The 26313-nt window shown below is 41.5% G+C and overlaps 1 protein-coding gene across 5 annotated transcripts in view; it reads right to left on the minus strand.

Annotated features, from left to right (window-relative positions):
• Positions 1-26313, minus strand: part of NCKAP5 (NCK associated protein 5) — a 906791-nt gene that overhangs the window by 32693 nt on the left and 847785 nt on the right. For 4 of the 5 annotated variants that reach the window (XM_087435078.1, XM_087435074.1, XM_087435075.1 and 1 more), the window contains 2 exons: positions 25045-25359; positions 22392-22528 (listed from right to left, as the gene is read on the minus strand). In XM_087435078.1, the coding sequence (XP_087291204.1) occupies positions 22392-22528; positions 25045-25359 (452 nt within the window). Of the gene's footprint in view, positions 1-19483; positions 19617-22391; positions 22529-25044; positions 25360-26313 lie in introns of all 5 variants that reach the window. The other variant, XM_087435077.1, reaches the window with a different exon arrangement.

Consider the following 26313-nt stretch of genomic DNA (forward strand, 5'->3'; position numbering starts at 1 on the left):
CAGGGTTGGGACTAGTACCTAGGTCTTCTGCCTCCAAGTGCTTAATCCAGTATCCAGTTTATGCTGCTTTACCTCTTATATACGTATATGTATATATGTGTGTGTGTATTACTAAACACTTCAGAAGCATATAGATATAGATATATATAACCATATATGCACACAATATATAAATACATGTATTTATATGTGTAATAATAGATAAATATAGTATATATACATACATACATATACGTATAACATACAGGTATATATGTTCATTTTGTTTTTCAAAGCTTCTTTTTTCCTGAATGAAAGAAGTGTTGAGGAGAGCTCATGTACTCCTTTGCTGTCTGCTGTTCTCCTCTGGTATAGTCAGATGTCCCTACTTGGCTCCTCGGGGATCAAGCCCATCTTCCACTATGACAAGGCTGACACTGAAGCAAAAGGACTATAGGAAGTTCCTGACTTAGCAGACCACTGGCTGAATATAAAACTCCCTGTGCCACATTCTCTGCTAAGTTGATGGAAAGGGGCTGGATCTTGGGAAAAGGGAGATGTAGGTTTGGTCCTGGCTAACTCACTGGGTGACCTTGAACATTTTTTTCACATGAACAGTGAGAGGCTGTAGTAGGTAAAGTCTTAATTCCTCCCTTCTACCCTGCAGTGCCTCCACCTAAAGTTCTTTGGGCTGACCTCATGCTGTCTATGACCTCTTCTCCTAGCCCTCGCTCCTTCTCCATGACCTATTGCCACCTCGTCACTGAGCTTCTTGCCTGGCTAGATGTGTGCTATCTGTTAGTCTATCTTGGTCCTCTTAGCTGACCTCTCTAGGTGAGATTACTGGACTATATGATCTGTGGTTTTTGCCACGCCCCTTCCTATCTAATTAGACTCTTGGTTCAGGCTACAGCTAGACAGCTATTTCCCAGGGTCTGATATGACAAGAAAGAATGAATAAGCAATGGGGGTAGCAGGTCTCATAAGTGAGGAGAGGGAGACAGCACAAAAAAAGTCCTGGAAAGACAAGAGGAAAGACAAAAAGAATGGCATTAAGACACTAAAGCAGCATACTCTCTGATAGTGACTCTGGCCTGAAAGAATATAAGAAGCCTGTAAGAATATGTGACTTGTAACTAACAGGAACGCGACACTTAATACTGATTAAGAGTCCTTCTCACATCTAAGAAGGGAAGAAAAAAGCAGAAATTGGAGGCAGATTAGTTTTTTTTCTTAATGCATAAGAAATGCAATATTTGAAGACTCCAGAATTCTAGAAGTCTCAGACCATGCTGTTCTTGCATGGTCACTTTTTCCTGCAGTCATTTGCATATAAAATAGAGATTTTTTAAAACTTGGCTCTTAGATTCTCAGAATTGGATTAATTGCAATCTAATATTCATGACAAATTATCATCATCGAACTAAGCGTGGTCCTTTTTTATTAATGGTACTTATTTAATATAATATAATGAATGACTGTGGAACCATTGCTCAATCCAAGAACTAGGATATTTTTAAATTGCTTACATCTACCTACCTGCTCTTCCCATCCCATCCTCCACCTCCCCTACAGAAGTAACCACTATGATAAGTCCTGTTGTTATCATTTCTTGCTTTTGTCCTTTTTAGTTTTATTAAATATATATTTATACCTAAACAATAAGGTGTTCAATTGGCTTGTTACTGAACTTTATAAACAGGGTATCACAGTGCATTCTTCTGAGACTTGCCTTATTCATTTGTTATGCTGCTAAGATAATTCCATGGCATTGCATGTAGCTGTGATTCTTTCCTTTTCACTGTTGCATAATACTTTACCGTGTGAATGTGTCATAATTTATTCTTCAATTACCCTATCAATGAACATTCCACAGGTTTCCGGATGCTTTTACTCCTACAAATTGTCTGCTGTAGATACTCTAGTACAAGCCTCCTGGTACCCACGCACTAGAGCATCTCAAGGACATGTTCCTAAGAGTGAAGTGAGTAGATAAAGAAGCATAAAAATTATCCTTACAAGACAATGCCAAATTATTTTCCAAGGTGATTCTGACAATTTACACTCCCGAAAGAAATGCAAAAGAGGTCCTGCAATCTATGTCCTCTTCAACACAAGGTATTATAAGACATTTTACCTTTTGTCAATCAAACACATGTAAAATGGTATTTTGATGCAAGCTTCATAAAACTTTTCCTGATTACTAATCTAGTTAAGCATCTCTTCATGTATTTATTACTCATATTTGTTTTCTATTCTTTAAAATACCTTCTCATGTCATTGGCCCTTTTTTCTATTAAATTGTTATCTTATTAATCTGTAGGAGATTATTATATATGCACGGTACTAATCTTTGTTGGCTACATGTGATGCCAATCTCTTTTCTCAGTTTGTATTCTGGCTTTCAATTTTTTCTAGGGTATCCATTGATGAATAGAAGTTCTTGATTTTCATGTACTTTTAATGCTTTTTGTATCTTGTTTTAAAAACCTTTTTTTTTCCTTCAGGTCAGAAGGAATTTTTAATTTGTTTCATTTATTGCTACTACTATATAGAAATACAATAAACTTTTTTATATTGATCTTATATCCAGTCACCTTGCAAAACTTTCCTATTATTTCTAGTAGTTTTTTCCATAAATTCTTTTGAGTTTTCTGTGGACATATCCACAACATCTAAACTAAAAGAGATAAACAGTGGTATAAAAGAGGAAAGAAAACATTTAAAAAATCTCAAAAACACTTGACCACAAAAAAGGAAAGAAAGGAGATAAAAGAAATATAGAAACATAAAAAATGAATAAGCTACGTGTTCTTGTGAAATAGTTAGAAGAAGAATAAGAGAATATAACTAAACAAAGGTGAAAGAAGGAGATGATAAAAATAAGATGAGAAATCAATAAATAGGAGTTAAAAACAGTAGGTTCAACAAAGTTAAAATTAGTTCTTGGAAAAGACTGACAAAATTGAAAAACCACTGGCAAGATTGATTTAAATAAAGAGAAAGGTTAAAAAATTAATATTATTAATGAAAAGGGTATGTGACTACATATATAGTATTGACTGAAAAGATAGTAAGCAAACTCAATCAGCTGGTTTATGCCAATAAACGTGAAAACTTAGACAAAAGGGACATATTCCCATAAAAACTTATATAATTTATCAGAACTAACAGAAGATGAAACAGAAAGCTTGAAAAGTTTTATAACTATTAATGAAATTGAAGCAATCATTAATAATCTTCCTACAAAGAAAACATCAGGCCCAGATATATTTACAAGCAAATTTTCTCACACATTCAAAGACTAGATCATTCTAACTTACACAACTTCTTGAAAAGAAGAGAAAAAGAGTGGCCGGCGCAGTGGCGCAAGCGGTTAAGTGCGCTCACTTCACTGCGGTGGCCTGGGGTTTGCGGGTTCAGATCCCAGGAGCGCACCTACGCACTGCTTGTCAAGCCATGCTGTGGTGGCGTCCCATATAATGTAGAGGAAGATGGGCACGGATGTTAGCTCAGGGCCAATCTTCCTCAGCAAAAAGAGGAGGATTGACATGGATGTTAGCTCAGGGCTGATCTTCCTCACACACACACACACACACACACACACACACACACACACAAGAAAAGTTATCACAAGAAAAAAAGTTAAAAAAAAAAAAGAAGAAGAGAAAAAGAGGGACTATTCCCCACTCATTTTATAAGACCAGTACTGTTTTTATAGCAAAGTACAAGAAAGTACAAGATAAAGAAAACACAAGACAATACCACCACTGAGCCATTTCAACCCATTTAATAAAATGGGTTAATAATAAATAATAAAAAAAAATTAAATGGGTTAATAAATATGGATATAGGAATCTTAGCTAATTAAATTTATCAATATATACAAAATATACTATATCATAGCTAAATTAGGTTTATCCCAAGGATGTAAGTCTCATTTAATTTTTAAAATATAAATATCCTTTACTTCATTAAGAGATTAAAGATAAATCCATATCATCATCCTCATAGATGCATATATACTTGCTGATAAAACTCAATATGAACACAGAATGAAACAACCAAAAAAAAAAAAACCCTCTTAGTTAACTAGGATTAAAAGAGAATGTCTCTAACCTGATAAAGTTAACCTACCAAAAAAATTAAAAAATAATAACAAAATAAGTTACAACAAACATCCTCATTCTAAATGGAGAAACATTAGAAATAATCCCTTTAAAAACCAGCAATGAGACAAGAATGCCTGTCATTACCGCTTCAATTCAGCACTGATTGGAGATTCTTTTGGAAGCGTCCATCCTTTTCATAGAATCTCATACTAACCTTCCCCTTAACGTAACTCTAAAAACAGGTGTTCTTAGACCCAAGATACTGTGTTCTGAAAAGGTAGAACACTCCTCCCTCCCCTAAAATCATTATCAAGTTTCTCTTTAAAAATAATTTTCAGCAGCACAGTCCATTTTAGCAGTCAATTTAAAGAAGGAAAAAAAGGAAAAGTATAATTTGACATAGTTAGTTGCAAATCCAGGAGTATTAACCAGGCTAAATATCATCTCGCTCTGGGACCAAGCAATTAAACTCATTTTGCTTTTTCTTCTTCAACAAACGTAGAACTTAAAGAGCTGTTTCAGCCCATAATTTTGCTCATCTTATGATCCAACTGGTATTATACTGAATAACATTTGTAATTTAACTGTATTATGTGTGTGAACTTTGAACTCCAAGGAGAACTAAAGAGACACTTTATGGCACTGAAATGATAATTTTTTTAAAAAGATTTCTCTTTTTTTTTCCACTTTGAAGAAGGTACCAGAAATTCTGGTTCATTTATGCTTTGCTCTGAAAATCCAGCTGAATTTTTAGTGAAGAGAATGACTTATTTCAGGACCAATGCGTTTCATTCATTTGACAGCTATTTCTTAGGTGTCTCCTGCGTGCCAGGCAGTGTTCTAGGCACCGGTGATGTAACAGTGAACGAAACAGAACATTCAGTCCTTGTGTTGCTGAAATGTCCAGACACAACTGAGTGCTGTTCAGTAATAAACACCAGACAAGGGTGAGTCCAGAAGGTCCTAGAATAAGGATCCCTTGTCCCATGATGTGCTTTCCTTTTCTCTCTGAAAACTTTCCATTACCATATTTTAGGTACAAGAAAAGTGTCTGGGTTGATCACCTTCCAAGTTTCTGTCACCGCTCCATACCAGAGCTACACCTCAGAGCATTTTCTTGGTAAATTAATTTATAAGAATAACAATAGTCAGCATTCAAAGGGTACCTTTCAAAAAGCCATGTTGCATGCACTGTCTCATGAAAATCCTGCAATTAGGTATTACTATTGTCATTGATGGATGAGAAATTGAGGCTCCGAGAAGCTCAGTGATAGTACACATAATGGATATTAATTCGAGTTTTTCTGATTCCAAAGCTTTCATGAACATTTTCCAAGATATCTGGTTGACCTATTCATGCATTCACTCATTCATTCATTTATGCATGCATGCATTCATTCTTTCATTTACTATCAACAAATGCTGAGTTATGTATTAAAAAGAACTTTGGATTTCATGTTGTTCTCCTGAGTGAATGCTAAGTGCCATCTTTATCCATAATCCATCAATACAATATTTCCCCCAGCTATGTAATACTGTGCAACCCAAATGGCAGACAGATCTTCTTTGCCTCTTCCCTCACCAGTGTAGGTATAGAAAAACTCAATTAAAAAAAAGTTTTAACAATTAGAGTTCTTTCCAATGGAATAACCTGATTTGTAACATGGTGAATCTCCTAATTAACTACCAATGGCAGAATCCAAGCAAAGCCCGAATAAGGATAAGACAAATGGATTCATTCATTCATTCATTTATTCATTTATCAAATGAATATCAATTCAGAGTCAGGAATTACGAGACTATGGCACTAAACAAAACAAATGAAAACCCCTGTCCACACAGAGCTTACATTCCAGTGAGAGGGAAGACGGACAAGATAACCTTTAAGTTCTCTTCCACACAAAAGCTCTAGGTTATTAGAAGTGGGTTATTTCTAATGGGTTATTAAAAATTAGAAAAAGCTCTAGGTTATTAGAAGCAGCAGAAGGAGAGAGAGCCACGTTTTTTGTTTGTTGTTTTTCTGCAAAAGCTGCAGGACAGGTTCAAGTTTAAGAGCAGATTCTGGGAACAGTGACTGCAAATCTAAGCCTGTTTATCATCTGTGTTCAGTGCTGGTCCTCTGCTCACCTCTCAGACTCACTGGCACACATAGATCACAACACTGCCAGTTGGCACCGCCTTTGTATTATAAATTATACCCATAAAACCATATGACCTTCTGTTCTGCTAACTGCCTGTGGGGGAAGACCGGCAGTCACTGCAAGTCATTGCCCTCTTCTGACCCTTCATTCCCCAATTCACTCACTCGCCTCTGAGAGAAATTCTCTTCTCCTTTATGCCCACTCAAACTTGATTCTTCAAGGCTCACCCCGAAATCCCCTCCAGGAGGACATCCTGACTACTTCATTCCTCTTGCTGGGAACCCTGTCGGCACTCAGCCTCAGAGTCGATCATTCATTCGCTCAGCCCATCAATAAACATTCAGTAAGCCCTTGCCATGTGGTAGAGATTCAGCACAAAAGATCACAATTCTTACTATTAAGAACCAGCAGGGGAGGCACACGAGGATAATAGCAATTTGATGGTCCTGGTGAGACTAGGGTGCTATGGAGTCCCAGACGAGGGACATAAGCCTCGATCCAGAGTTCTGACTCTTAAATGATCTACTCCATTTGAAATGGGAAAATAAGTCTTCATTTGACCTGGGAAAATACGACCCTATGATTGTCCATGATGTATGTTACAGAAAAGGAGTTAAGAGAGGGGACAAGCAGGCCTGGGTAGGGACTTCTTTGAAAGGGCATCTCTGAACCATACTTTTGGAAACTTATTTACATGCTGGTGGTATTGTTAGTGGCTTTTAAAGTTTCTAACGTCTTCTCTCTACAGCTAGACTCCAAGCTCTGTGTGGACAGGACCATGTCTCATGCCTCCTCTCTATTCCCCACCATACTTAACTTAGTGAGGACTCATGGCGAGTCCCCAGCAAGTACTAACTGAGTCTACTCATTATTATGGCCAAAGGAGAGGTTTTACTCTATCTTAATGGCCTAAGGTCCTTCTCTTGCACACTTAACTTCCTTTCCTTACACATCTTCAGGCCAGCAAGGCAAGTCCTCCAAAAGCCAGTCAGTAACAGAAGGACAGCACATTCTGTGAATCACTCAGAAGGCCCTTGGAAACTAAGGGCATTCCTTTACCTGGACATGGGTCCCATGATCCTTTTTCATTAATTGAGTGTGATGGTGAAATGACTGACACCGCAAACTCCAGAATGTGGGGATGAAAGGCTCAGGCTAGCCAGTTAAATCATTGTAATGGAAGAAACCGGGATCTTTTTGTTTTACTCAGTTACCAAATTGTCTCCTTCACAGCTGGTCATAAAGAAACTGATTGATCTTCCTTTTGCTAAATTATCTCTTGAAAATAAAACTGACTTGGGACAACTGGATAGTAAAATTAAAAAAAGGACAAAATCCCAACTGTATGGGTACTAGAAGAAACATGAGATTTTTGTTTGTTTGTTTTTGTAACTTTGGAATGGGGAAGGACTTATCATAAAACAAAAGAAAGATTAGTTTGACCATATGAACATAAATTCTACACTGCAAAGGATATCATAAGCGACATCACAAGCAAAGGAAAAACTGGGGACAACGTTTACAGTTTGTATCACAAACGAAGGAATAATCTCCCTAAATTTTAAAAAGCTCTTAGAAATTGAGATGAAAAAGACCAACAACCCAAGAGAAAATTGGGCAAAGGTCATTAACACATGATTCACAGAGAGAGAAATATAAATGACATTTAAATAGATTTAAATAAAAGATTTCAACCTCACTCTTAATAAGAGAGATCAAATTCAAACCACAGTAGAAAATCATTTCTCCTCTGTAAGACTGGCAGAACACAAAAGTTTAACCTTAAATTTGTTGATGAGGCTTTGGGGGACCAGGCATGTCAGTCACTGCAGGTGGATATGAACATGGTAGAACTCCTCTGAAGACGCAGTCACTCTTTGACTCAACAGTCCAATTCTAGGAATCTACTCCATAGAGCACTAGTTAAATTAATTATGGCACAGCCACACAATGTAGCTGTGAAAAAGAATGAGGAAGACTTTTATGTACTGACCTGGACTGATCTTCAAGATATATTGTTAAGTGGAAGAAAACAAAACAAAACAAGACGCAGAACAGTGTATAGAGTATGCTTCCTTTTGCCTACAAATTATTTATTTGTTCTTGTTTGGTTTGCACAAAGGAAGACTGGAAGGAGAAACAAGAAACCAATAAAAATGGTTACCCTATATGGAGCTGGGGCAGAGATCGGGGAGGGTCTTCTGTGATTAAAAAAATAAAATCGAATTTTGAGAAATGATACCTGAGAAAAACTCCGAGAACCTCTCCAAATAGCAGAAACTGTTGAATACCGGAGCATGAAGCTTGACATCCAAGTCATTATAGCATTTGTTCACAGTGATAGAATATTGGGCCTGGGGGGATCTGGAAGCTATCTAGCTCCACACAGGCTGAAACACGGGAAGGAAGATACTCGCTCAGGATCACTAAGTCAGTCATCGTCCAAGAAGACACACGCTTACTTGGATTTGAGTCTTTCTGCACATCTCAAAGATTTCATGGGCACTGTGGTACAGTGAACGATGCCGGCATAGCTTTGGGTCTTCCCTAAATGTATTGATCCTGTAGCCTTTCCTTTAATAGAATCCTAATCAAATTTAGGAAGATACCTGGGGGTTTCTGGGGGAGGGAACATCCCAGGATGAAAAGGGTCAAATGACATATTATAGCATGTGATGGGCTAAAAAAGTCAAGAAAAAAGGGAGGTTTAAAAAAAAAGTGAAAAAGATGAGGGTGGAAGAAAACACTCTTTATGATGCATCTGAGGCTCATAAACAGATACACAGCCTGACTGGGGGAAGCTGGGAGCCAAGCACCAGCCTTCTCTGCCTGCGCAGGATCGGGAGCCAGTGTGGCCAATACCATGGAAACGATGCTGTCTCCTTTTCTAATTAAATTCCTTAAAGAGTGGGCTGATTTATTCACTTATAATCAAATTCCTGGTCTAATTAAAATGGAACTTTCCTCTGCCTGATCCAACCTCACCATATTTCTGTTTCCTATGTAATTGAATCTGAAAACAATGATGCTGAGTGACAGCTTGGGATATTGCTACTTATTAGGAAAATAAATAGTAAGGAAAGAGAATGCTGCTAGGCTTGTTTTAGGGAAGTTTAAATCAGTTCTTTCTCACTTAGACGGAATTTTAACAACAGGCAAAGATAATGATATTTCCCTTAATCAAATTATATAGCCCTGGCTAATTTATGAGGGAAGTTTACCTTTCTGAGGCTCTAGCTTCACATTATGTTGGCCCACCGTTTGCAAGGTCCCTGTGCTTCCCTCCCCTCCTCTGATATCTTCAACCTTAAATTCCAGGAATTGTTTTTTCCCTGGGCCCATTTAACATAATAATATTCATATTTATTTAACACTCTGTAGGTTGGAAACCTTGTCACATCAATTGTCACATCTGAACTACTCCATGAATGGGTGGCAAGGTGGGCATTATGTGGCAGATGGAACTAAGCCTCAGAAAGGTTAACATTATTCATCCAGGATGACAAAGTCTACTCACAGAGCCAGAGATAGAACTCAGTTGTTCTAACTCCCAGTTATGGGCATGTCCAACACATCCAGCCAAATGGCCATGGCTTTTGGTTTCTGGGTTCTAAGAGGTTCATAGAGAGCAGACAGTTGAATGATTCATTGCATGATGCTTGACATTTTTAGTAGCAAAACTCTTGGTTGCTGGTTAGGAAGGAAACCTGTGTTTTCCTGAACTCATCTGCTTGGTTGTATAGGATGTGTATGTTTCTAGGTTTTTTGTTGGTTGAGGAGGGGCAGTTGGGATGGGAGAATGCTAGAAATGGTCTCTGTCTTTATCCTTGAAGTCTAAGAACAAAGCCCTCTCCTTTCCCTCCACACCTCAAAGGTTTACACATTGCATTCTCATTCTGCACACAGTAATAATTACTTCTAGAAAGATTTTTCCTGAATACCGAGCCCTTTCTTTTCCCCATTTACGCCGTTTCTTCAACAGAGCTCCTTCTATCGGCCCCAGCATTTTTATTCCTGAGATTTATGCTAATCTTCCTACTCTTAACCATTCAGTGGGAAGAGTTCTGGCAAGAGGCCCTTTCCAAATGTCACTATATGCTTTTTAGCCAAACATGAAACTCTAAGGTCCCCAAGGAAACCCAAACACCTGTTGACTGTTTTTTCTTCATTTTTCATCTAATTGCAATTTACCTACTTGACTAGAGCAGTGTGAGGATTAACTGTCCTCAGGTTATTTTCAAGTCTGTAAAGGATTTCCACCTCCTCAGGGTACATGTTCTTTAATAGAGACAGAAGTGAAATACTAATAAGAGACTTAATGTGGAGCAGCCTCAAATAATCTGTGCTCTGTATTACGACTTCAGACAGTCGGCATCTCCCTAACACACTCTGACAAAGGCACTGGGAACAGGATCAAGAGCCAAGTGTGAAAGGCCCAGACAGAACCATGAACTTCCCTTTCAAAGCCCCTTGGAAGAAGTGCATCTTCACTACCAAATTAGGAGGCTGGGCCAGGCCTGGGGTGACTGCGGGGCAGGCAGGGGGATTTGGCTGCTGTCATACTTTGGCACAAATATTTGACAGCTTGTCTCTCCCAACGGACATTTCCCACGCCTAAAGGTTAATCTTCTCTTGGTTTCTTCTTGGCACTACTAACATTCCGTGCAGGATAACGCTCTGCTATTGGGGGCTGCCCTGCGCATCACAGGATGTTCAGCAGCATCCCTGAGCTTCACACACCAGACAGTAGACCCCCCCAACTCTAAGTTGTGACAACATGTCTGCAGACATTGCCAAATGTCCTTGGGGGCGGGGGGGGGGCACAGTCATCCTGTTTGACAGCCACTGGGCTAGATGATCCAGTGTGAACACTTGAGGTGGTACTTGGATGATGGGCAACCTCTACAAAAAAGTCATCCTCAAACACACTTGTAAGGCTACCTGGAGGTCTACCAACTTGCACTTTGTTCTGCTTTCCCTGCATGAGACTGAGGGGACAAACATATTTTCACAAATGAATGTCATCCAATTCATCGCTTATTTATTTAGTTTTAGATCCATTGCCTAGCTTTCTTTCAGCCCCTGGCAGCCAAAGATTGCTAATTTGCACAGCATTAAGTATCATTTGCTCCCCCACCTATTCCACAACAACCAGGGATTTGTTTTTTACTTTGAAATTCAACTTTACAAGCTCCTGTTCAAATGTTTCGGGCTACAACATGTTTGAACTCAAAGAGGGTAGCACTGGGGGTGCTGTGGTAATATTGGGGGGAGAACACCCATCAAAGAGTGACAAACTCCAGGGGGGCATCTCTTCCCTCCAAAATGTCTCATTAGGGTCCCCAGACTTGGCCTCCATCTCCTCTGTATCCCGCAGTCCAATTTAATTGAGCGACGGCCTCGCCACGGCACACTGCTCTTTCGACAGGAGGGTAAACTCACTCTGTCCATCACGACATTTGCTTTCTTAAGGCCCTCACACTATGCAGCTTAAATAATTAAATACAGGTCACATCGCAGCCTCCCTTTTCAAGCCTGTCTGAGGCCACAGTGGGTTCTTTCTGATAGTTAGCTTTTGACACGTGATTTTTAGAAGCTAGTGGGTTTTTTTGTTTGTTTTGTTTTGTTATTGTGCATGACACTTCTCCCCACTAAAAACCCCAGACCTCAGCATAGTGCAAATCCAATCGGAACAGCTGAAAGGGCTGTGGGCTTTCTGACAGTGGAAAATGGTGAGAGAGAGAAATTGGAGACCCTGGTTTTGGTAAGGGTCTTGGAGCAGCCTGCTTGTCATGGTGTGTACTTTCCATTTGTCATCCAGGAAAGTGTAATGCTAGAAGACAAATCCTTTGTGCTTTATTGCACATGTCCATACACCTCGAGTTGGGATGGGCTTGTCAAAAATAAAGCAAATCTTTAAAATGACCTAATAAGAGAGAAGTTTCAGGAAGGACTAAAGATAACTCTTACCCATAGTGTCCATTTTAAACAATAGGTTTCTCTGGGGGAACTTGGAGTGATCATAATGAGTTTGGATTGAGTTTAACCCAGTGCTGATTTTGCACGTTACAGAAACTTGTTATCTTTAAGTCATGTGCCAGATGAATGCTCTAAAATAGACGCAACTTTGTGTGAATTCTCTACAATATAGCAAATCTGATTGCTCTATTAATAGCCAAAGACCTTGGCCTTGGGAAGGCAGGGTGGCAGCATTTTTAAAATTCATCATCTCTGCATAATTAGTTGTGAATCTCTAAATATTCAAGCTGAGGAATTAACCTGGAACTGGGGCGTTATCCTTCAGCGTTCCTTTTAATATTGTTCCACAGTCATCACTTCCTTGCATTTTTCTAATTACTGCAAAACCAATTGTTTTTAACTCAACTGCCCTGGCTTTTTGAAATTTGTTGAATGTAATCACCTTCAGATGAAGAAAACGTACTACTTGTTCAGGAAACTGGGGCTTGACTAGATGAGCATCATCTGGTGGCTGTGGGACCCTGGTTCCAAAGCTTTGCTTGTTTTGGACCTGATCGTGCATTTTGAGGGGACGGGGCTCCAGGAGGGAGGGGCTGCTCTTGAAAGTGAGCTCAATAGTGTGGTGATCTGTAGACCCTAGGGGCTTTAATTTGGAGACATCAATTTATGAAAACTAAAGAGAAATAGAAATTCTGGTTCTTCACTCTGAGGAGCTCACAGTATGGCTGTAGGCAGTAGAAGGTAACTGTTGAGGGTACTTGATGAGCTCCTCTCTCAGGTGATGTTTCACGTCTGTATGTCTGATTAGAGGCATCTAGGGAGCAGGGCTATACACTAACCTGTCCCCACCGTGTTGTCCAGCACTGGCCTGGACACAGAGTAAGAGATGAATAAACCAAAATGAACTAGTTTAGAGGTCCACTCTCGTCTTTGCTTTTATTCTTTTTTGCCAATCTTGTTTATCTACTAACCAGTTCAACTGGGAGATTTTCAAAGAACAAAAATCAGAAGAGCAAAGGTTATCAACCTTTATTTGTCTCTCTCAAATCTCAAGGGTATGATGCATTTTCATCAATAAGAGTGGCTCTCTGTGACAATAATTACCAAATTTGGCAGAGATTATGAAAATCACACCAAGGGGCATGGGACCATTTAAAAGAAACAAAACAAAACAAAACAGGATTCTGATATGCCTCCAACAGCCCCCACGAAGAATCATCATTGAAGAGTAAGCTAAAATTCTACCTCCTTCAGAAAAATTGGAAAAATGGATTCTCTGCTTTCTCTAGCATAACCCTCAGAGAAGGAGAAATGTCCTTATTCAATTTCTCTCTGTAGGTAGCTGCTCTGGGTCTGTCTTTCTTGGACAAGGAAGGCCCAACTGGATGATGGATGTGTGCACAAGGAGCTAACCAAGGCCTTAACCAGGCCTGTGAGTTAGCTGCATTTTTATTCAACACTTATGATGTTGTTTAACACGTATTAAACACCTATGATGTGCCAGGCCCTGTGCTAAGTGTAGGACATGAATGAGAAGCAATCTTGGCACTAATGAGAGAGCCAAACATGCAAAGAAATAAGTATAATCTCAAGTGGCAAGTGACAGAAATAAATACAGGGTATTATAGCAGAACAAACAAGGAAGAGCAACTTGGGCATGGCTGATGGAGGAGCATCAAGGAAGACTTCCTGGAGGAGGTAAACTCTGAACTGAATCTTAAAGACTAAGTAGGAGTTACATGAAGGTTAGAGAAGAAGGATGTTGGTGTGAAAGCCATTCCAGGAAGTAAGACTACAAGAGCAAAGGCACAGAAGCCCCGGACAGCACCATGTGTTCAGGACAGGTGAGCATTTTCATGATGCATACAGTTTAAGACAAGAAATGGAGAAAGATGAAGTCAGAGAGACAAGGCCAAGGTGGGCTTTGTGAACCTTGTAAGAGGAGATTGGATTTTGTCTGTGGGTAGTGGAGAGTCCTCGAAGAGTTTTAAGCCAAGGAACAACATGATGGGAGTTTGTACTTGGGTGGCAGCGTGGATGATGCATTTGAGGGGGATGGGACTAGCCATGGGTTGACCAGGCCAGGGGCAAAGGGAGGCAGTGGGGTTGTGTAGAGGGAGGTGCCACTGGGGCAATGGCAGATGAGATAGAGAGGGGCAGATGTGAGAAGTATCCAGGTGGGAGGCCAGCTGGACCCTGGGACTGCCAGTACGTGGAGGGCAGGAGAAGCAAGAGTCGAGGAAAGCTCCTAGTTTCATGGTTGGCATTCCTAAAAGGATGGCAAGACCATCAGTTAAGACAGAGAGCCTGGGAGGCAGAGATTTCTAGAGAGAAAAAGAGAGTTTTCAGTTTGGATTTTTGCCCTTGAGGTACCTGGCAGGGTTGGTGATGGTGGCGGGCAGCCAGGTAGATGAATCAGAGCTTGGGGGACAAGCCTTGGCTAGAGACTATTATTTCACTTTTTTACCAACCAGGTCTAGGGGAGTCAGCCAGGGGTGAGACTCCCCCCCTCCCTCCTTCCAGATATTGGGGTGTCACTGCTGCAACTCCCCTGGGTCTTCCGTCCTCCTGAATTCTGCCCCGCTTTGCTCTCTCTTTCCTTCACCTTTCTGCCCTTGTCCCCTGCTCAGCCTCCTCTGAGGCCCTGCCTGCAGGAAAGGGGCCGGGATATTTGTTATGCCCAGCCTGGCAAATTAGAGTGGGTAGCTGAACGGAAACAAAGCCACAAAATTACTCCTGTCTGCTATCTCACCCGCTGCGCCACCTACCCAGCTCCTAAATCCTGCTGCCGCCGCTGACTCTGTGCTAACAACCTGGACTTTTTAAACATATTTCAAAGTCAAGCTAAAGAAACTAACCTTGAAAGAAAAGATATGTATTTACTTGAGTTTTATGATCCCGCAGGCAGGGTTTTGGAAAGTAGGATTCTTTGGCCACATTTGGTGTGATTCAAAGAAGCAAGTGGCCATGAGAGACCAGGGAATGTGGGGTCTCAGGTCACTCTCTTGTAAAGGGAGGGCCCCCAGTCATGCTGTGACTGGAAGGGGGAGTGGCTAACGACTGAGTAGTGGCCCACGGGAGGGGATGGCGGGGAGGGCAGGAGTGAGACAAGTGAGAGCAAGAGGCCCTTGAGTGTGCATTTCCTAGGAGTGGAGGACAGAAGGCCACTGTGAGGCGCCATCCTCTACCTGAGGACATTTCAGGGAACCAGGAGAGAAGGCATGTTTAGGAGGGCAACTATCTTGGAGCACATCCAAGATGACTTCAAGATCCAGGGCAAATCCATTCTGCAGGTTGGGGACCTCTATTACCCAACCTTGTTACTTAAAGAGGGAATGGGGGGGGGTGGTAATCGTATTTTCACAGGCACGTGAGATGAAGCAAGGCAAAATCATGACCTGACGGAAGAAAATTTCCACCACATGCCCAAGGCACATATTCTTTTTAAAAATCATTCTTCTCGGGCCAGCCCTGTGGCCTAGTTGTTAAGTTCAGCATGCTCCTGTTTGGTGACCTGGTTGGGTTTCCAGGTGTGGACTTATACCACTCATCAGCCATGCTGTGGTGGTGGCCCACATACAAAATAGAGGAAGACTGGCACAGGTGTTAGCTCAGGGTGAATCTTCCTCAAGCAAAAAGAGGAAGATTGGCAACAGATGTTAGCTCAGGGTGACTCTTTCTCTGCTAAAAAAGGTGTTTTTCTCTTAATTGTTCTTATTTTATTTTCATATCAACTTTGCCAACATTTAAAAAGTTAACGGTGCCGTGTCCACCCTAAATGTCCCCTTCCAAGGTTTGTTGGAAGCCAGCACACACCCACGGTCACGCCAGCAGTCTGCATACGTTTTCCCTTCTGGCAGCACCCTGATCAGCTGGGCTGAGTGCTGGCCGGCCAGGTCGGTGGGCAGATGACAGAGCTCTGGCAACCAGACCGCTTTTGAAGGTAGAGGGCAGGTGTCTGGCTGGAGGAAAGGAGCTTCTTGCTTGTTGTGCTGATTCCAGGGCTCCTCTGCCTAGACTTCGTCATCTTATCCTCAGCAGTACCATTTTCCCAAGGCTAAAGCAATAGTATGAAAGAAGCCCGCTCCTTTCAAATAGACATTGGCTCTGGTTGGAGGGAATAAGATGAGCAAAGTGAGTACAGAGAGAAAAAACTCAGACTGAGACTCACTTCATTTTGCAGAAGGATAGAAATAAAAGTTAAAGGAGTAGGTTCACTGTTCACCAGGATCCGTAGCCATCACCTAACGTCTATTCCTTATTGCTTTGCGCAACACATTTACACAAAGCTATGTTAAAATTTGAACCCTAACGTAAGTTCTCTCATACGCAGGTACTCCCTCATTCAGAGGCCGACAGTTTATCTTAATCTTGTTGCCTTTTTCAAGATGTTTTCAAGTTTCCTTGAGACCATCCCTCCTGCCCTCTCCCACTTCCTTCCCTGACCCTACATTGGAACCCCACCAGAACACCAGAGGAGGAGACAGGACCAAATGTGAAGATTGTATCCCTCTTTTCAGTAACAAGCCACATAAGGAATCATGAATTCCTCCCTCACATCTATTTTCACTCAGTTTCTAAGACACCACACTGCCCAACTTTCTTCTCCCTCAATTGCTTGCTCCTGCTCACTCTCCTTTGCTGGTTCTTCTTCTCTTCAACCTCTAAACTTGGGAAGACGAGGGCCTCTCTCTATCAACACTCCGTCCCCTCGTGATCTCATCTGGACCCAGGGTCTTAAATGCCACTCAGATGCTGATGCTCAAATTTACTCCTCCAGACCAGACCTGATCTGCCGAACTCCAGGTTCACACAGCCCATTGCCTACCTCCACTTAACACCTCCACTTGCTTAACGGGTACCTCAAACTCCGCATGTCCAAGATTAACTACCAATCTGCCTCCCCGAGCCCCAGCCTGAGCCTTCTCCATTTCAGTTGGCAGAAAACCTACCCTTCTAGGACCCAAGCCTTGGAGCCATCCTTGACTCTGCTTTTCCTTTCACCCCCACCTCCAATCTATCAGTGAGTTGTATTGTATTTTTAATTAGGTCTGGAATCAGACCATTCTCACTCCCTATGTTGAACGAGCCACATGGGGTATTAACATTTAAATCATAGTCAGTTAAAATTAAAAAAATTAAAATAGAGGAAAAAAAGAATGGCCCAAGTAAAAACTCTCAGGAAAACTACAGCAAAAATTAAATTTAAAAATTCAGTTCCTGACGTGCACTAGCCACATTTCAAGTGCTTACGGGCCACGTGTGGCCGGTGGCTGTGGTACCGGGCAGTGCAGATGCTGAACCTTTCCATCATGGCAGAGAGTTCTATTGGCCAGTGCTGCTCACTCCTTCACTGCGATTGCCCTGGTCCCAGTCACTAACATGCCTGGCATGAATGACTGTAATAGCTTTTTAGTTGATCTTCCTTCTTCAGTCTTCACAACATGGCAGCCAGAGTGATCCATTTAAAATACCTCTGATCATGCCATTCCTCCGCTCCGAGTTGTCCAAAGGCTCCCATGCATGCCTCTCAGAGGAGAAGCTAAGTCCTCAGAACAGCCAGCAAGGCCTTATGAGCTCTGGCCCCTTTTACTTATCTGACCTCATCTCCCAGTCTTCCAACTTGCTCTCTCCAGGCACAGCCATGCTGGCCTCCTGCTGCTCCTCCTCAAGCGCTCTGCACTGGCTCTCCCTCTGCTGAGGATGCTCCTCCCCCAGGTATCGTATCCTCCCGGCTCACTCTTGCTCTTCCTCCCAATCTCTACCCAAGCATCTCCTTGCTGAGGCTTGTCCAGACTGCTCTACTGAAATTTTTACATCTCCCCCTCCCACCACCACTCCCAGCAGTCCTGCTGTCCTGGACCCTCCTCTGCTTTACGTTGTCTTTTCCACAGCACTTACATCTTTTCGACAAACTATACGCACTTACTTGCTTATTATACCTATTATTTACTGTCTGGCAGGGATCTTTGTCCATTTACTCATTGCTGGAAAGCTGGTCCAGAGGAGGCTTTCAACAAATACTTGTTCAATAAGTGAAGGGAGTTTTAGAGCTGGAAGGGGCTCTGGAAATCATTCTTGGAAGGAGCAGTTAAGGTGAGGTTGAGTCAACGAGGTGAGGTTATTCACCATGGACCCACGATAAGCTCAAGGGAAGAGCCTGGACTGGAAGCTGGCCCAGCCGCAGGTGTCTTCACTAGGCAGGCCCCATGACAATGAACTCTTCTCCTCCCTTTATTTGTCACAACAAGAGGGACACCTACAGACCACAGAGAGCCAAAGGGGACAAAAACCTAACTAAAATGCCAGGGGTATTTGCCACCTTCTTCTTGGTAAGCCCTTGCAGGATTCAATCATTGGTCCTGCTTCTCTGATGACTTGTAGGAAGCAAGGAGAAAAGTGGAGGCTCAGGTTAATGGCTATTCTCACACACCAGTCTTGCCCCCACGTGTCACAGATGTCAAGTCTCTTGGAAAACTGGAAACACACATGGTTGCTAGATTACGTTTTTCCCTAAAGCAACATATCAGTCTTGTTTTAAAAAAGAAAGTCATGATTTCATCATATAATTGCTAAATTAGTATTTGAGAAAAAGTTATTTAGTATGAAAAGAATGATTCTCCATTGCATCTTTAAAATATTTCTGACAATCCAGAATAAATTAGAAGTAAAACAGACCCCAGATCACATTTTGCATTAGGGGTTCATCTGTGCTTTTGTATCTGTAAGGAAATGCTATTTGAATATATACATATATTTAAATATCTCAGGATGCTGGTTTTTCTACTGCCAATTCTGAAACAAATAAAAATAGTGTGAGGGAGTTTCAACCTCATAAACAGACCTGTTCATAACGGCATGGCTAACAGGTCCAGAGTTACACAGCATGACATTAGCAAAGAGCCTGGAAAACTCCATCCATGGCTCACTGGTTGATTTAACTTGCCAAAGTATGTAATTAAGAACAAATTTATCTTTATAGTCATTCCTTCATTACTGAGATAACTCAACGGGAGACTTTTTGAGAGATGCCAGATTTGGAAATAAACTCCTTACAGACTGCACTGCAATGTCATGAAGATTATACCAGAAAACAAATTGATGCACATAGACAATCTTCTGTACGTACCAGAAAATTAGATCTCAGGAGAGACGTACAGCTAAGATGTAAAAGCAAGGGCGGGTGGAGGCAGAGCACAGTGGCAGGGTATAACCCGCGGCTTCCCCTAGAGAGAGGAGCCCCGAATGTCCAGTGTGCTCGCCGTGCGTTACCTGGGGTGGTGCTCTTCATTGTTTTCACTAACTTGCCCCTTCCAGCTCCAAAACCATTATTTCCATAGTCCGGGTCACTGTCACTATCACTGCCACCGCTGGCAGAGTATGCACACATTCTGGGTACCTTGTCCTAAATGAGTAACATGAGACTGTTAAGATTATTCATGCAAATAAAGACGGGGCAGAACATCCTGTGAGGATGGGAAACAGTTCATATTTGGCCGTCCTTGTGTGCGCAGAATTCCATTCCCACCGCCCCACCCCCAAGAACAACTCTGCTTGCTCTCTCTATCTGCTTCACGCAGAGCTGGTGCAATTACTCAATTACCAGAGCTGCAGAAATGGCCTGCATTAATGAAGCCAGTGACCACACTCTGCCATTGTTGCAGGCATAGGAAAGCCCCCACAGCCACCCACTCTGCATTTTGTACACTTTTTTACAGGGTCTTATTTTTCTCAAATGCCTATTATGAGCTGTTCTGAGCCTAATGGCCTACTTATTTAACTGATCTCATCACTGGCTTTCAAGTACCAGAGGACATGAAAAAAAAAAACAACCTTGGGAACAAAAGAATAAATGTTTGCCTAATTTATAGGGGCCTAATTCCAGCCCCTGAAAGGATAGGAGCCTTTAGGAAATTGCTAACTCTATATAATCCTTGAATCTACTGACAGTTCATGGGTTGAGGGACTCAGTCTCCTCTCTTGCTAACACGCATACACAGCCTGACCGCGAGGACGTCACTGGCGTGGCGAGAATGCAGTGAGGCAGTTTTGATACTGTATGAACAGCTTTTCCCTCAGTGTATACAAACAGAATACTAGATCTAGGACTGCAACTGCTATGTGTAGAATCAAGGGTGTTCGGGACTGTTTTTTGTGTGTGCAGACTACCCTACTCGAGCCCATTATATCCCACTCACCCAAACAGTTCAGGTACAGTTGTATGGGACGGGTCTCTAAAGTCTGTTTGGGAGGATGTCATTTGGTTGGAAATTATAAAAACACATTTTAGGATGTAAGCTCCCTTGGCTAGGTTTATACATTCAAGCAGTTACTCATTTCCTTTATTCCTTCATTCATTTACTCATTCATCCACTCATTCAACAGATGTTTACTGAGTACCTACTCTGTGCCAAGGGGTACAAAGCTTGATACAGGAGATACTGGTAGTCTAGCAAGGATGATGTCCGTGAAGGATGAGAAGGTCTACAAGCTGTGGTTTGAGGGGAGCCCCATGTCTATATAATCCTCAAATCTACTGATAGTTCATGGGTTGAGGGAGCCAGTCGCCTTTTTTGCTCAAATGCGCACACAGCCTAACTTGTGAGGATGTCACTGGTATGGCAATAATGCCGTGTTCAGGAATTGCTGAGGCAGTTGACATGCTAACCCACGTCTAGAGTTCCAGTGGGACTCCAGGAACACTTTCTGTGTACGGTGAGATGTCTTTTTTTCATGCCTCCATTCAACAAACACTAATGGAATCAGGCACCGTGCTGGGTACTGGAAATATAAAGCTAACTCTTTAAACTTTCCCTCCTTGGCCGTCAGTGAAGCAGGGTTCTAAGTTCCAAGTCAGAGTGGTGACTCTCACTAGTTAGGGCAGGATTTCTAATGGGCAGACCTGGTGCAGGATGATGAGAAAGGAGACCCCAGAGGTGTGTGTGTGTGTGTGTTGGCAGACATGTATGTCGGGTGAGGAGTGCCCTGCCATTACTTGTAGAGGGGTTAGCTCCTTCCTGGCCAGCACTGAATAATTCTCTTTCTCTCTCTCTCTCTTTTTTTTTTTTTACTTTCTTGGAATTGCCCAAACTCTTTGTCACTGTCACCACCTGTTGTTTCTGAGCTATTTTTCTTCCACTCTGGGTGTCTTTTAGGGTTTTCTCAATTTTCCAATACCCAAAGAAAGCAAGGCCAGCCCTGCTGGTCTACTGGTTAAGATTCATTGCTCTCAATGGTGCAGCCTGGGTTTGTTTCCCAGCCAGGGAACCACATCACCTATCTATTGGTTGTCATACCGTGGCAGCTGCACATTACTGTGATGCAGTAAAGCTATGCTACTGGTATTTCAAACACCAGCAGGGTCACCCATTGTGGACAGGTTTTAGCGGAGCTTCCAGACCAAGACAGACTAGGAAGAAGAACCTGGCCACCCACTTCTGAAGAAACTGGCCAGAAAAACCCTAAGAATAGCAGCGGAGCATTGTCTGATACAGCACTGGAAGGTGAGAGGACAGTGCAAAATGACAGGGCAGGGTTCTCTCTGCTGTACACAGGGTCACTAGGAGTTGGAATCTAGGCAACAGCATTAACAACAAAAGAAAGCACAGAGTCCCTAAGCCGTGAGCTCCTCCCTAGGTCCAATCATACATCAGGAAGCCTATGTGGGCCATCTCAGGGTGGATGAAGAACCCATAGCAAAAATGATAGAGATTGAAGAAATGCAGGTCTCACTGACCCCAGCAAGTCGTCTGACCACTCCATGCCTCAGTTTATCCCTCCCTAAAAGGGGTATAATTATATCTGCCATACTTGTCTCATAGTAGAAATGGAAAGGTTAAAGTAACTGATGAAGTCATGAAAAAAATATCGTTAAATCATTCTAAATGGTGCTGTTATGGCTTGGAAGAGTGAACACCTGTTCCACAGTGCCTAATTAGGGCAGAGCACCCATACCTCAAGAATCTGGGTGCAGATCCGTGGAACCATTTGAATTCCTCCCAAGGATCTATGGTATTACTTAATAATTAAGGAAAAAAGGCAAGCCTCAGGCCTTGGTCTTCATTCATTGAACCAACAACAAATTTGATTTAAAATTAAAACTATCACAAATGTGTTTAAGAAGTTCACTTTTCACCATCAGGACCAACAGGTAGAGGGTGCCCTCCTGTCTGCCTCTTACCTGGGTCTCAGCAGTGGCATCTTCACCCACCCAGTCCGGCAGTGGCTGGCTTGCCATTGTGTTTTCAGCATATTCGAATGACGAGCAAGTCTGAGGCCTTGGCTCTGCTTCATTCTGCTTTTGAGAATCGATTTTTCCTAAATGAGGAAATGTATATGAAATCATAATCAGCTTTATTCAACTCTACAAGTTTAGAGAGGAAGGTGGGTGAGATATTCAGAAATAATAAAAAAGGTCCAATTATGGTGAAGGCTGGGTTTCCCAACATTCTGACCTCTGCAAGTCTGTGCTAACAGAAATGTCTACATAATTACGTATATCTATAGAGGATGTCCACCTTGGAAAGGTGAAGGCAAACTGTCCTTGGACCACTTTTCCACAAAATGTTGATAGACTTTTCATGTTAGAAAGGGTTCAGTGGGCAAACTGTGTGGGAAATACTGATTATTCCTCAAATAATGGTATTCATCAAATAACAAACAGGATTCATTTTTGGAGGACTTCTTAGAGCCTTCATCGTGCTCTTGGGGATTGTCATAAAAATTTCCAAAAGAAGGATTTGAATTTGCAAGCTTTCCAAACCTATTTGAGCAAGGAATCTTTATTTTCCTAGAATACCTATGAAGGTCATTTTGAATAATGTGGTCTGGGAACTTTTGTCTTCTGCCCTTACTTTTCCTCTCTGCCCTTATAGATCTTGCAGGGTAGTACTTCTCAAACCTTACTCTGCTCAGGCATCAGCTGAGCTTTTGTTAAATGGCAGATTCTGATTCGGCTGGTCTGCGGTGGGGTCCGAGATTCTGCCTTTCTGACAAGCTCCCAGGTGATGCTGATGATGCTGGTCCATGGATCACATTTTGAGTAGCAAGGGTGTAATTAGCAGAGAATGATTAGGCAAAGTTCCTCCATTACCCATAATAGTAGATTAACTTGCAGAGTGTATTCCTTCCTTATGCCAGAAAGAATTGCTATTATCTTCCAGCCTCAATAATTATCAACAGGACCTGCTGTGATAGCCTCTCAAGAGCATTTTGCTTGTGAGCAGAAGTGAAGTAATTGTATTTTCATCAGCACTGTGAGATTTGTACAGTTACTTCCATTTTTGGTATGGGGATAAGAGAAAAACTCATTCAAATGCATACATTAAACAGGAAGTGACTGCTCTAAACCACTTTCCTTTTGTTCCAGCTAGTTCTCCATTCCCTAATTTTTAAAATGAGTAACCAATGGCCACAGAGAAAAGAGAAGCCTTGGAAAGCTGGTGCTGCCTCTGGACCACGGTGACAATACTATTTGGTGGACAGGAAGCTTCAAGATGAGTGACAAAAAATGTCCTGCAGTGTGTTGACCTCACTCTCAACCATATACTACTTTTTACAACTCTTCATGATAATTTAATTTAGACACAAACCTTAGAAAACCGGTGCAGTGAACACTAGCAGCAAGATCAGAACAATCTCCTTCCTATCCCCTACTTATGAAACAATTCAAGGCTTGTGGTTTCTATTCAATTTGTTATAATGACAGTGTTGAATCATGGAGTCTACTCGGCAGCCAGCTGCTGAATTGAGGTCACACATATGACTATTCAGGCATGGAGCACATAATCTATAACTAAGATTTCGCCCCTGAATCTCTGGAGGCTGTGTCATTAATTAACAATGCACTTACTTCAAAAATAATATGCATTACAGCCTTTTAAAATGTAGCCTTGGCTTGGAATGAGCAGAAGTTTGCAGTGAAATGTTCATGGTAGCTAGTATTACTATATGAAGGGAGAACTCAGCCATGGGACTAGCCCAATCACATTTATTCAAAGATGTTTAATTAAAAGTCTTTTTTTCTAATTTCTCAGAAGCCTATAGTATAATCTCTACTTGTGGCTTCTTTCTAATCATCAAATCATAAATCAAAGTCTTTAGAGTTCTATTTCATATGCTTACACATGTCATAAATACAAATGCAACATAAGCCACACAAGTTAAAAATTATTTAGAGTCATCTTGGGCTGCAATAGATATTTTTAATCTTGAGGGAACAATGAAAAAACTTTGACCCTTAGCCTGGTCCTATCTTTAATCACGAAAGGTTGCTTCAACTGACTGCGAGGAAGGATGGTACTCCTCAGTGGGAAGGCTCACTCCGTTTTATTGCAGTTAATGCACAATCTACTGCTAATATATCAAACTAATTTTTTTTATAGTCCAACATTTAAATATATTTGAACAGAATAGGAATTGTCAGAAGACATATGTTTCTGGTTAGAGGGCAAACAACATTTCAGTTAAATTTATGTTGTAGGCCTAAATTGGTCTATATTCAGAGTTAAGTTTTAAAAGATAAAATCTCATGACTGTATATTGTGTGGTTTTTTGCTTAATCAATTTATGTATCCATATACTGGTGCTTCCATGCTGGTTTCCTGTATATGTGTATATACTTCTTAACATAACACTAAGAGTAGATAATGTCTAATACTTGTTTTATCTTTTGGTTGAAAACATGCAGGGATTTTCATGCATCCACATTTCCGTCAGGTAGATGAATTACCTCCTGGTGGAAACTTTTTCTGCTGCTTGTTCTCCATTTTTGTCAGGAGGTACATTATTTTGGTGGGAAAACAATCTAATTTGGAAGGTAATAGGCATTTTACCTGAGGATGCTGGTTTGGGAAGGCGACTCTGAGGAGGTCGCATCCCTCTGGCAGTCATGATCGGGTCGGACGTGGAATGAACAATGGTGTTGTCTGCAGAGCCCTGGCTGTCTGCAGGGGAAGGCACTTCTCGTTCGAGGGTCTGGGCTCTGATGGAAGAAGCTGCACCGAGGGCTGGCTGGAGAGACAGGATGGGCTCAGTGTCTTCTGGGGATTCTGGTTGACATATGTACCGTCCCGTTGAGCGATTTCCTGAGTCTGGGAGTGGGAAGGTTCCGATCCCACTGTCCAGCGTCCTCATCTGGCAGTTTGATTCTAGACAGAGTAACAGAATGAGGATTAGAAAAGCCTCACATAAAAAAAATAAATAAATAAATAAAAGAATCATGGGCATTTGGATCTGATCTGGAGGAAAGGGGACATCTAGAAGAAAGAAATACTATTAATGGTGTAGTAAATTTCCAGTGAGTGACATGAAGCAGACATTTTAATTGAACATGAAAATATTCCCTTCACATAATACGAAGTAAGAAGGCCAGCAAGATTGCTGGCAGCAAGAGTCACATGTACATACAGCCTGGATGGTTCTCCAGAGCTATAATAGAAAAAGAACAGTCATTAGAGACCAAAAATTATTTTTGATCACCCTTATTTCAATTGGGAATCATATGACTTCAATCAATTAGGTGAAATTTATTAACTGAAATAAGATAAGTAATGAGCACACATAACAAATTGAAGTGATGTTCTAACAAAGGTAATTATGCATCTCTTACATGAATTATCATCCATTTGGCAGTTAACTAAGTCTCTGGCCTCTCAATTTGACTGTCAGGACAAGTAATTCACACGCTATAAGGGCCATCCCAAATGGTACCTTACTGGTGGTATCATCACTTTGTCATGTGGGCTTAATTTGACCCAACTGCCATCTGAAGTATTATTCAGAAGACTACAGCTTTATATTTTTCTCTCACCTTATTCAATGACAAAACTCATCAGTACTCTTTGGATTTCTTGTCACTCTCAGGGATCCTACTAGTCCCTAAAACAAATCAAGTTGATTTCACTGTATGCGCGTGACATATTCTGCTAATGAGGTTTCACCTTCAAAAAATTTTATATACAGACAAAAATGTAATGTCTGAAAAAATTATTATGTATTTGATTTATGAAATGGTGCAGTGAATGGTGTGCTTTATCTAAGCCAATGAGACAGCTTCCAATACCTGGTTGTCACCCAAAAGTCTCCTGTTTATATGAGAACCT

Source organism: Ceratotherium simum, chromosome 9 (genome assembly GCF_057802395.1).
Source record: "Ceratotherium simum simum isolate JZ-2026a chromosome 9, ASM5780239v1, whole genome shotgun sequence".
NCBI classification, from domain to species: domain Eukaryota; kingdom Metazoa; phylum Chordata; class Mammalia; order Perissodactyla; family Rhinocerotidae; genus Ceratotherium; species Ceratotherium simum.